Genomic DNA, 12514 nt, shown 5'->3' with positions numbered 1-12514 from the left:
TGATGGTTGTTGCAGAAAGTCTTCCAAACAATAAAAACCACAAGGACTGGTCCATTTACAATGGACCAGTGGATAATGGATAAAATGAGAAGGCATAAAAACTCACCACACACACACACACAAAGAAGAACAAGAGGCAGCAACAGCTAGGAACCTAATCAGTATGGACATAGTAATACATCAGAACTAGAGTTCAGAATGATGATTATCAAGGTACTAGTGGGGCTCAAAAAAAGCATGGAAGATATTAAAGAATCGCTTTCTGGAGAAATAAAGGAACTAAAATCTAATCAGGTTGAAATAATTTTTAAAAAAGCTATTAATGAGGAGCACTCAAAAAATACAGGCTCCTACTGCTAGAATAAATGAGGCAGAAGAGAGAACTAGTTATATAGAAGACCAAATGATGGAGAATAAAGAAGCTGAGCAAAAGAGAGACAAACAATTACTGGACTACAAGAGGAGAATTTGAGAGATAAGTGATACTGTAAGATGAAACAATATTAGAATAATTGGGATCACAGAAAAAGGAAAAAGAGAGAGAGGGGCAAAAGGTATATTGGAGTGAATTATAGTAGAGAATTTCCCTAATATGACAAAGGGAACAAGCATCAAAATCCAGGAGGCAGAGAGAAGCCCCTTCAAAATCAATAAAAATAGGTCCACATCGTAACATCTAATAGTAAAACTTACAAATCTTAATGACAAAGAGAAAATCCTGAAAGCAGCTCAGGGCAAGAGGTCTGTAACATACAATGGTAGAAATATTAGATTGACAGCACACCTATCCACAGAGACCTGGCAGGCCAGAAAGGACTGGCATGATATATTCAGAGCACTAAATGAGAAAAATATGCAGCCAAGAATACTATATCCAGCTAGGCTGCCATTGAAAATAGGAGAGATAAAAAGCTTCCAGGACAAACAAAAATTAAAAGAATTTGCAAACACAAATCAGCCCTACAGAAAATATTGAAAGGGATCCTCTAAGCAAAGAGAGCCTAAAATTAATTGACCAGAAAGGAACAGAGACAATATACAGTAACAGTCACCTTACAGGAAATACAGTGGCACTAAATTTATATCTTTCAATAGTTACCTGTACATAAATGGTCTAAATACCCCAATCAAAAGACACAGGGTATCAGAATGGATTTTAAAAACAAGACCCATTGATATGCTATCTACAAGAAACTCATTTTAGACCCAAAGTCACCTCCAGATTTAAAGTGAGGGAAATGGAAAACAATTTACCATGCTAATGAACATCAAAGAAAGCTAGGGTGGCAATCTCTATATCAGATCAATTAGATTTTAATCCAAAGACTATAATAAGAGATGAGGAAAGACACGATATCATACATAAAGGATCTGTCCAACAAGAAGATCTAACAATTTTAAGTATCTATGTCCCTAACATGGGAGCAGCCAAATAAATAAATCAATTAATAACAAAATCAAAGAAAAACATCGACAATAATACAATAATAGTAGGGGACTTTAACAACCTCCTCACTGAAATGAACAAATCATCTAGACAAAAGATCAAAAAGGAAATAAAGGCTTTAAATGACACACTAGACCAGATGAACATCACAGATATATTCAGATCATTCCATCTCAAGGCAATAGAATACAAATTCTTCTCTTGTGCACATGGAAAATTTCCAGAACTGATAACAACCTGGGTCACAGGTCATCAGGTCTCAACTGGTACCAAAAAACTGGGATCATTCCCTTTGTATTTTCTTTGAGACTAGAACTCAACCACCAGAGCAAAGTTGGAAAGAACTCAAATACATGGAGGCTAAAGAACATGCTTTGAGACTAGAACTCAACCACCAGAGCAAAGTTGGAAAGAACTCCAATACATGGAGGCTAAAGAACATCCTACTGAAGAATGAATGGGTTAACCAGGAAATTAAAGAATTAAAAAAATTCATGGACACAAATGAAAATGAAAACACAACTGTGCAAAATCTTTGGGACACAGCAAAGGTGATCCTGAGAGGGATATATAAAGCAATACAAGCCTTTCTCAAGAAACAAGAAAGGTCTCAAGTATACAACCTAACACTATACCTAAAGGAGCTACAAAAAGAAAATCAAAGAAAGCCTAAACCCAGTAGGAGAAGAGAAATCATAAAGATTAGAGCAGAAATCAATGAAATAGAAACCAAAAAAACAGTAGAATAAATCCAATGAAACTAGGAGCTGATTCTTTGAAAGAATTAATAAGATTGATAAACCCCTGGCCAGACTTCTCCAAAAGAAAAGAGAAAGGACCCAAATTAATAAAATCATAAATTAAATAGGAGAGATCATAACCAATAAAGAAATACAATTATAAAAACATATTATGAGCAACTATACACCACCAGATTTGACAATCTGCAAGAAATGGATGCATTCCTAGAGACATATAAACTACCAAACTAAACAAGGAAGAAATAGAAAACATGCACAGACCCCTAACCAGTAAGGAGATTGAAGCTGTCATCAAAAATCTCCCCAAAAAATATGAGCCCAGGGCCAGATGGCTTCCTAGGGGAATTCTACCAAACATTTAAAGAAGAACTAATACCTATTCTCCTGAAACAGTTCCCAAAAATAGAAATGGAAGGAAACTTCCAAATTCATTTAATGAGGCTAGCATTATTTGATCCCAAAACCAAATATCCCCTCAAAGAGGAGAATTACAGACCAATATGCTTGATGAACATGGATGCAAAAATTCTCACCAAAATACCAACCAATAGGATCCAACAGTACATTAAAAGGATTATTCACCACGACCAAGTGGGATTTATTCCTGGGCTGCAAGGGTGATTCAACAACCACAAATCAATCAATCTGATACAATACATTAATAAAAGAACAAGAGCCATATGATACTCTTAATATATGCTGAAAAAAAACATTTGACAAAGTACAGCATCCTTTCTTGATCAAAACTTTCCAAAGTGTAGGGATAGATGATACATACCTCAATACCATCAAAGCCATCTGTGAAAAATCCACAGTGAATATCATTCTCAATGGGGAAAAACTGAGAGCTTTTCCCCTAAGGTCAGGAACACGGCAGGGATGTCCACTATCACCACTGCTATTCAACGTAGTACTTGAAGTCCTAGCCTCAGCAATCAAACAACAAAAAGAAATAAAAGGCATCCAAATTGGCAAAGAAGAAGTCAAACTCTCACTCTCTGCAGATAATATGATACTTTATGTGGAAAACCCCAAAGACTGCACTCCAAAACTTCTAGAACTCATACAGGAATTCAGTAAACTGTCAGGATATAAGATCAATACACAGAAATCAGTTGCATTTCTATACAACAACAGAAAGACACAAAGAAACAGAAATTACGGAGTCAATCCCATGTGCAATTGCACCTTAAAACACAAGATATCTAGGAATAAACCAAAACAAAGAGGTAAAGAATCTATAAAGTATTATAAAGTACTATAAAGTACTCATGAAATAAATTGAGGAAGACACAAAGAAATGGAAAAAATTTCCATGCTCATGGATTGGAAGAACAAATATTGTGAAATTGTCTATGCTACATAAAGCAATCTACACATTTAATGCAACCCCTATGAAAATACCATCCATTTTTTTCCCAAAGAAATGGAACAAATAATTCTAAAATTTATATGGAACCAGAAAAGACCTCAAATAGCCAGAGGAATGTTGAAAAAGAAAGCCAAAGTTGGTGGCATCACAATTCCCAACTTAAAGCTCTATTACAAAGCTGTCACCATCAGGACAGTATGATACTGGCACAAAAACAGACACACAGATCAATGGAACAGAATAGAGAGCCCACAAATAGACCCTCATATCTATGGTCAACTAATCTTGGACAAAGCAGGAAAGAATGTCCAATGGAAAAAAGACAGTCTCTTCAACAAATGGTGTTGGGAAAATTGGACAGCCACATGCAGAAGAATGAAACTGTACATTTCCATACACAACCCACAAAAATAGACTTCAAATGGATGAAAGACCTCAATGTGAGAGAGGAATCCATCAAAATCCTTGAGGAGAAAAGAGACAGCAACCTATTTGACCTCAGCCACAGCAACCTCTTCTTAGAAACATTACCAAAGGCAAGGGAATCAAGGGCAAAAATGAACTATTGGCATTGGAAGCAAGGGCATAAATGAACTATTGGGATGTCATCAAGATCAAAAGCTTTTGCACAGCCAAGGAAACAGTCAAAACCAAAAGACAACCGATAGAATGGGAGAAGATATTCCCAAATGACTTATCAGATAAAGGTTTAGTATCCTAAAATCTGTAAAGAATTTATCATTATCAACATCTAAAGAATAAATAATCCAATCAAGAAATGGGCAGAAGGGCACTTGAGTGGCTCAGTTGGTTAAGCAGCTGCCTTCAGCTCAGGTCATGATCCTGGAGCCCCAGGATCGAGTCCCACATCGGACTCCCTGCTTGGCAGGGAGTCTTCTTCTCCAGTTGACCTCTCTCCTCTCATGCTCTTTAATTCTCTCTCTCTCTCTCTCAAATAAATAAATAAAATCTTAAAAAAAAAAAAAGAAATTGGCAGAAAACATGAACAAGACATTTCTGCAAAGAAGACATTCAGATGGCTAACAGACACATAAAAAAGTGCTCAACATCACTCTCCATCAGGGAAATACACATCAAAACCATAGTGAGATACCACCTCACACCAGTCAGAATGACTAAAATATGGAGGTTCCTCAAAAAGTTGAAAATAGAGCTATCCTATGATCCAGCAATCGCACTACTGGGTATTTACCCTAAAGATACAAATGTAGTGATCTGAAGGGGCACATGCACCCGAGTGTTTATAACAGCAATGTCCACAATAGCCAAACTATGGAAAGAACCTAGATGTTCATCAACAGATAAATGGATAAAGAAGATGTGGCATATATACACAATGGAATACTATGCAGCCATCAAAAAATGAAATCTTGCCATTTGCAATGACGTGGATAGAACTAGAGGGTATTATGCTGAGCAAAATAAGTCAATCAGAGAAAGAAATTATCATATGATCTCTCTGATATGAGGAATTTGATAGGGCAGGGGTTGTAGCGGGGTAGGGAAGGAAAAAATGAAACAAGATGTGATCTGGAGGGAGACAAACCACAGGAGACTCTTAATCTCATGAAACAAACTGAGGTTTGCTGTGGGGTAGGGAGGAAGTGATAGAGTGACTGGGTCATGGGAAAAAAAGTAGCTAGAATGAATGCTCAATAAATTTTAACTTGTTTTAAAAAATAAATTAAAAAAAATGATTAATTTGGCTTACATGGTTCCACTTACCATATAGACAGAAATCAGCCATTCAGGAAGAAGGTAGGGTCAGACGTAAGTGTGATGGTAGCAAGAGAAATGTCAACCAATCTATTGACTTCTAGAGGTAAGTCAGAATACAAATTTCAACAAAGAACCTAGTAACACAGAATTCCATCATGGTTGCTATATGTAAACTAAGTTGTAATTAATCTGCCTTGAACTTTTATTTAAAAAGGCACTAGGGTATAAAAATGGTATTTTACATTCCTTCTCATCAAAAGGACTTCAAAAAGTCAGAGCACCGAGGGGTTAGACTTTACCTGTAACACTTTGATGTGGATTCCTCAATCATGCTGGGTATATTAGGTGCTGCAACAGAACATCTATATAACAATTAAAGGTCAATTCAGAATAAGATAAAATGGCAGGAAAAATTAATTAGTATAGTCAAATGCTTTCTGCACATATATTCTCAAAGCACTTGACTTACTCAAGTGTTCTTCTTCGTCTTGATAGACTTGTTAAATTATGTAGGCTCTGATGGGCCTGGATCCCATGAGAAACGAATGAAAACTTGAGAAATACATGATTTATTCATTAACAGCTTTTCTTAAAAAACTTTTTTTTGCTCCACCAAGAAAGTGACCTTTACTTAAACTATTAGCTTTGAGAAGTGAGGTGTAAAGAAAAAGATAGCTTAAGGATTCTCCCAAAATGTGATCATTTACCAGAGTATGCTCTTAAGCCTGTGATAGCTTTCTACAATAACCACTGATTGATTAGGGACTCAAATCAAAATTGAATTTGCTTTTTGTAGGACTTGCAAGCACTAGCATGGAAAATAACTTTTTTTTCAAAGTCATCAATTTATTCATCCGCTGTCATTTCAAAAGGAAAACAAATCTTTGAAAGTCAAATTGTCCCTTCATGGGATGATGGATTTCTAAATGCTGAGTTCCTTCTGTTCAGTAAAGAGGTAACTCTGATGAATCAGTATCCACAACATGGCATTTGGCAGAAGAGTAATGTTAGTTAGACAAATGTTCTATGTAAGTCATAAGATATGACAGAGTGATAATTTTTATGGGCTGCAATAGGCAAGCACATGCAGATTCTCAGAACATCCTTCTGAATTTAAAAAATGGGCTTGAAAGTGAAGACCTTAGAGATGCTACCAACCACATAAAGATATATATGTCAGAGATAAAATGGCACAAATGTTGGACTTGATGGACATCTCATGTACCAAGTCCCAGGGATGCCTGGAACACATACTCTACATTATGGCACTGAAATTTTTGAAGCCCTGAGCTTCGTATTCTATCACAGCATGAAGTTACCTGCCTGTCTGTAAACTTTTGCTATCTCATTATATCACTGTGCAATTTGTATCCCACTGAAAAGTTCCTGTCCATATTTACATTCTTATTCAATTCCCTGGCTGTGTTTTTCAGGAAAAGTTTGATATACAGCCTCATTTTCTACAGCATTAACATGTGGCCATAGGATCTTCATGAAACCCTCACAGGCAACTGCACTGTTTCTTGAGGTTTCATGAAACCCTCACAGGCAACTGCTCCAAATGGCAGGTAATTGTTACAATTACTCAGTTTTCTTATTTATTCTTTCAAGATTGTATTTATTTGAGTGAGAGAGAGAGAGAGAGACAGCGAGAGTGAGAGCGAGAGCACGCATAGGTAGGGGGAGAAGGAGAGAGAGGAGAGGGAGAAGAATCCCCACTGAGCAGGAAGCCCGATGTGGGACTCTATCCTGGGACCCAGGGATCATGACCTGAGTGGAAGGCAGACACTTAACTGACTGAGCCAGTCAGGGTCCCACCTTGCTGAGCTTTCATATACCAGTATCATTTTAGATGCCAAGTTACCTAATGTACTCCCTACAACAACTTCAGGTATAAAGCTTTATTATTCCCGTTTCGAATATGAGAAAAGGTTTTGAAAAGCTAAATAATATCCAGTCTCTCATGGGACCATTCAGGGATAGCTCTGAAACATAAACACAGGCCTCCTTCATGCCAAAAACTGGTTTCTTAAACACTTGGGTAGAGTGATTTTTTGCACTCCAGGATGGCCCCAAATTTCTTTTTCAGGGATATCACCATCTGGGTACTTTCCCTTATTCCCTTAACCTTGGTATCTACACAAAAAAACGTGTCATTCCCCCAAAAGATCATATTCTAAACTGGTCTTTGTGTCAACAATATACTGGTAAGTGTTAAGGATAAACACAGTTAGCTAGTGGGGTAGGAGTGGGGAAGCACAGAAAAGAAAAATCACATCTGACCTTTCTGTTCCCAAACAACAAATAGTCTACAAGTATACTTCTAGAAGTATTGAGAGGGACTTACTTTATTCTGTAATCTCTCTAGAAGAACTTACTGTATTCTGGAAGTATCTAGAAGGACATTAGTATGTGTAGCTAGCACTATGTCCCTGACAAAATCTCAGTCTACTATGAAACAGCATAGGATCTTTCAGAATTTGTGTTTTCTGTGAAAGTTTAAACCACCAAAAGACTTAACTGCATGTCCCTGTGTGGAATGTCAGTCAAGCTAACCCATGAGCAGGATGGGTCACCAGCAAATCTTAGTGTGTATCCATAAAAATCTGGGAATCACCAGGGAGGGTAGGATGAAGAAGGACTAGCTCTTAAGGTTGAGAGAACTAGGAACTGGGTATCAAGCAAAGTTGGATGTTCTTAAAATATTGAAGACTATGGCAGCTTTCCTTGTTTGAAGGAATTTAAATGTTTGAAGGAGCATTTAAATGCATATGGATCATTTATAACAATAAGAATTGCCTGGTTGTTCAGGTTAAGTTTCTATAATAATTAAGACACATCTATCTCCAAGTTAAATTACCAAGAGTACACAGCTTAATAGTAATATGTTTTTCATCATTCTTCCTACCATGACTTTTTACCATCTTGGCTTTTCAGAACTCACTGCTTTTCCCTGACTGTAGAAATCTGCTCTCTTCAACTAGTATGGGACCCACTCCTCATCTTCAAAGTTGTCTGGGCAGGTGACTAACTCATTGAATGTCTACTTGGAGTTACTATATGATAAATACCTCATTATGGCTAAAGAAACTATGTAAAAAGATAAAGAGAAACAAGTTGGCATTTTAATTTGTGCCCAAATCCTAGAAGCATTTTAAGACTCTCTTATTCTTTAGCAGAACCCAGTCATAGAGGGAGATCTACAAGTTGGGCTGCTGTCTGCAGTTCTTAGAACAACCACGGTCTATGCTGTCTAGAGCCAAACTGTCTGCAATGCCAGACTTCTTAGCCTGCTTCATAAGGGTATTTCTTTCCAATGTGACTATTATTTCTATTTTCGGAATCTCATTCCCAAAGCATCTTTCCCTTTTATCAGCTACATCCTTAAGCTTATCAACACTTCCCTCTCCCATCCACTCTTTTCCATCATTAAAACTTATTGTCCACCATGGTTTCAAGAATTCTTATCAATACAATAAGATTGGTCCCATCTCTCTCCATCTCTTCTTTCCCTCTAGTCTAGCAAATCTCAGCATGCTTTTTCTCTGATTATTCCACTGCCAAGTTGACTCTTCAACAATGTGGGTGGTTAGTATTGTCAACCCCCTGCATAGTCAAATGTCCACCTGTGACTTTTGATACCCCCCAAACTTTATAAATAGCCTACTGATGCAAGGAGGCCTTACCAGTGACATATTAATGAACACATATTTTGTATGCTATAGGCATTACATACTGTATTCTACAAAGTATTCTAAAGAAAATATTAAGAAAGTTAGAAGATAACACATTTATAGTACTGTATTTATGGGAAAAGTCCATTTAAGTGGACCCGTGCAGTCCCAACCCATGTTGTTCAAAGGTCAACTGTTTCTAAAGGTCACAATTTTTAAACAGTAATTTGTGAATACTTCCAAAGCAGAATACAGGATTCACTGGATTTGGGGAAAGGTGGTACAAAACAAAAACAAAAACAAAAACAAAACCCACATGACCACTCATGTACTCATACCCAGTAACAGGAATAAGAGACACAATGAGAGTAGTAATACTTATCTCCACTCAATACAGCACATCTTACAACTGCTAAAGTGGTAAGGAAGAAAAGAGAGCAGAGACAATATTCAAATAATTTTGGGTCACAGAATTTAGTAAATGTGATCAGATATTTTACATGGAATGAGTGAGATATTTTTTGATAATGATTTTGATCATGAGCTTATTTTTATGAACCTGAATTCCTGACGATCAACATAAAAATGTCACTACAGATAGAACAGTGTTGTTAAAACATTGAAAGTGTGGGGTTTGGCCTTAGAATAATCCTAATGGCCACAAAACGATCCATCCTACCTTCCTGACTCTACAGAATACAAAATGTCAGAAGGAACCAAAAAACTTCTATCATTAATCATATAGATACTTCTAGTGTACCTGGATGTTTGTCATACAGACAAATTATGCAGATGTCAAACTCATTTTTTTCAGTTTCCTCTTGAGAATTTTGTTTCACACAGTCTAGTCAACATTGAAATAATTTTTTCCTCCCTTCAATATTATAAAGATCGTATTTTTTTTTAAGATTTTATTTATTTATTTATTTGACAGAGACACAGGGAGAGAGGGAACAGAAGCATGGGGAGTAGGAGAGGGAGAAGCAGGCTTCCGCTGACCAGGGAACCTGATGAGGGAGTCACTCCCAGGAACCTGGGATCATGAGCTGAGCCAAAGGCAAATGCTTAATGACTAAGCCATCTAGGCATCCCTAAAGATTATATTTCTGAAAACACTGTTGCTGTATACCATGGCATTAAGAATATAGTTCATGTGGAATTGTAATTTACTGAGTTGTTTATCTAATTAGGTAACATTGATTTTGCATCATTATTTTTTCTCATACCTCTGTTCCTATCCTATCTCTCCTTCACAAAAACACTTTGAGGAAAATCCATCTTCATACCATTCCTTTTTTTTTTAGGACCATGGTTTGCATGCATTATTCCTCATTAATAGGTGTTTGTCAAATGGTTCAATCTACCATATTTGGATGGCCAATATTCAAAGACCCATACTGCAAATATAAACTAAGCAACAGTATACCTAACATGAGTGCATTCTCTAGATCATTCTAGACAATTCTAGATCATTGTAGATCAATCTAGAATAACATTTTGGGGTTTTGTGGTATTTCAAGGTCATCGCTACAAATGATAAAAGTTACTGAAGTATGAAATTGGGGTATTGCTATATAATATAGGAGTAGATGATAAGATGGTAGAACATGTCACATGCTTCTGTAACCACCCCCTCCCCCACTCCTAGTTCCAGTATGCTTAGGGTAAAGACCAAATTCCATGTATGTCCCCACACATGGCTTACTCCTTGTCCACATCTCTACACTAGCAGCCTTAGCGGACATACTCATCCTATTCACTGTACTTCAGTCAGGTAATGCTACTTTTTCTGTCCACAGAGGTACCATTATTTCTCCTGCTTCCAGCCTTTTGTCATGTTATTCCTCCATGAGAAATTCTCCTATCTGTCCTTCCCTCTACCTAACTAACCAGTGCCTACTTCTTCCTCAAGGAGGTCTTTTGAGACAGCTTCTGCCTTCAATATAAGTGAAATTTCTTGGTTATATGCCCATATATCCCTCAGAACACTTATTACAGTTTATAATTATGTATTCATGGGGAGCTCACAGGAATAATGTCGATTTTCTTCCATTGTCCTCTGAGAAGCATGAAAGCTAGGTCTTTACTGACTTGCTTACCATCAGAGCATGGTGCCTAGTATTGTGTAGAAGAAGGAGTTGCTCAATAAATATTTGTGAATGCACCAGTGAATGTTTATCCTCTGACTACTTCATACATGTACATACATATGCATAGCATACATACATGTTTTTTAATTTGGAATTATTATGAAAATTTACTATGAGGCTGCTTATGGTTTTTTGTTTGTTTGGGTTTGTTTGTTTGTTTTTTAGGTAAACTCTAAGCCCAACGTGGGGCTCAAACTCATGATCCCAATATCAAGAATCACATGCTCTATTGACTGAGCAAGTCAGGTGCACCCGTAAGTATTTTTAAGCATATTTTAAATAGCAGCAGACACATTAACTTGGATATTATGGAAATTATTGAAACTCTCATCACTCTAAACCCAAGTATTTTGTTTCTTTAATCAAATACACAGTATGGTCTATGATAACAGTTAAATCCGGTGCTGAGAGGGATTTGCTGGATTTTTGTTTATGTGAAAATGACTTCATACTCCTGGCTAAAACATGAACTAATATTTATCACTGAGAGCATTCAAAGCAACATGACCCTTTTGAATTTGAAGAATCAATGAAAATGTCAATTACTGTTAGATGGACAGGCAGAAAAGAATACAATTTTGTCTGTTCTACTCTTGTCCTGCAGGACTTATGCTCCCGTTCCATTTTCTGAACAATCTAGTAAAATTCAATTTACTTTTTCAATTTGTCTCCAACCAAGCTTCCTTCTGTCAGCTATGCAGACATTTCAATGCTGGCCACGTAGAGTACCAGGAGAAGAACAACTGGAATGAAATTACCTGTGCATTTGCGATCTGTGTCTTCTTTCTTTGACCCACTAATCGTCAACTTGCAGTTGAAGTTTTCCTCCCAGTATTCAGCAAACCATACATTTCTTCTGTTGTTTTCAAGTGTGCGGGACGTAAAATAGGCATCAAACCCTAAACAGAGTTAAATGAAAAGGTCATTGCTTGTGGGGTACTGCTGGGATATTTAGAAATAGAAATACCAGTGATGGGTTTTCTTTGTTTTAGTAGACTGTATGCTCTTTTGTGTCAATTAAAAAAAAAAAAAAAAGAAGAAGAAGAAAAATATTCCAGGACTAACCTATGGCTAAATCCCTATTTCAATCTATCAGGCAGAGATGTGACCTACAAATGACACAGTCACAATGACCTTAGAGAGGACATGATGATCACAATATGTCTTGCATCTCCAGTGATGCTAGACCCGGGACAAAATGTCTTCTTCCTTCTCACCAAGATAATTGATAATTTCAGTGCTTACTATAGATAAGATTTTCTGCTTCACAAAGATTCTTTTATTCACCTCAACAACCAGTACAGCAACCACTATCATTCCCACATCGCCAATAAGGAAATGAGGCTCAGATGAAATAGAAGCATGCCCAA

General features: G+C 36.9%; 1 protein-coding gene across 2 annotated transcripts in view; it reads right to left on the bottom strand.

The window, feature by feature from the left end:
- The window catches only part of GRM7 (glutamate metabotropic receptor 7), a 913283-nt gene that overhangs the window by 337121 nt on the left and 563648 nt on the right, over nt 1-12514 (bottom strand). For both annotated transcript variants that reach the window (XM_059390206.1, XM_059390207.1), the window contains exon 5: nt 11903-12043. In XM_059390206.1, the coding sequence (XP_059246189.1) occupies nt 11903-12043 (141 nt within the window). The remainder of the gene's footprint in view (nt 1-11902; nt 12044-12514) is intronic.

This window comes from Mustela nigripes, chromosome 2 (genome assembly GCF_022355385.1).
Source record: "Mustela nigripes isolate SB6536 chromosome 2, MUSNIG.SB6536, whole genome shotgun sequence".
Classification (NCBI taxonomy): domain Eukaryota; kingdom Metazoa; phylum Chordata; class Mammalia; order Carnivora; family Mustelidae; genus Mustela; species Mustela nigripes.
This window is presented reverse-complemented; position numbering and strand designations above follow the sequence as displayed.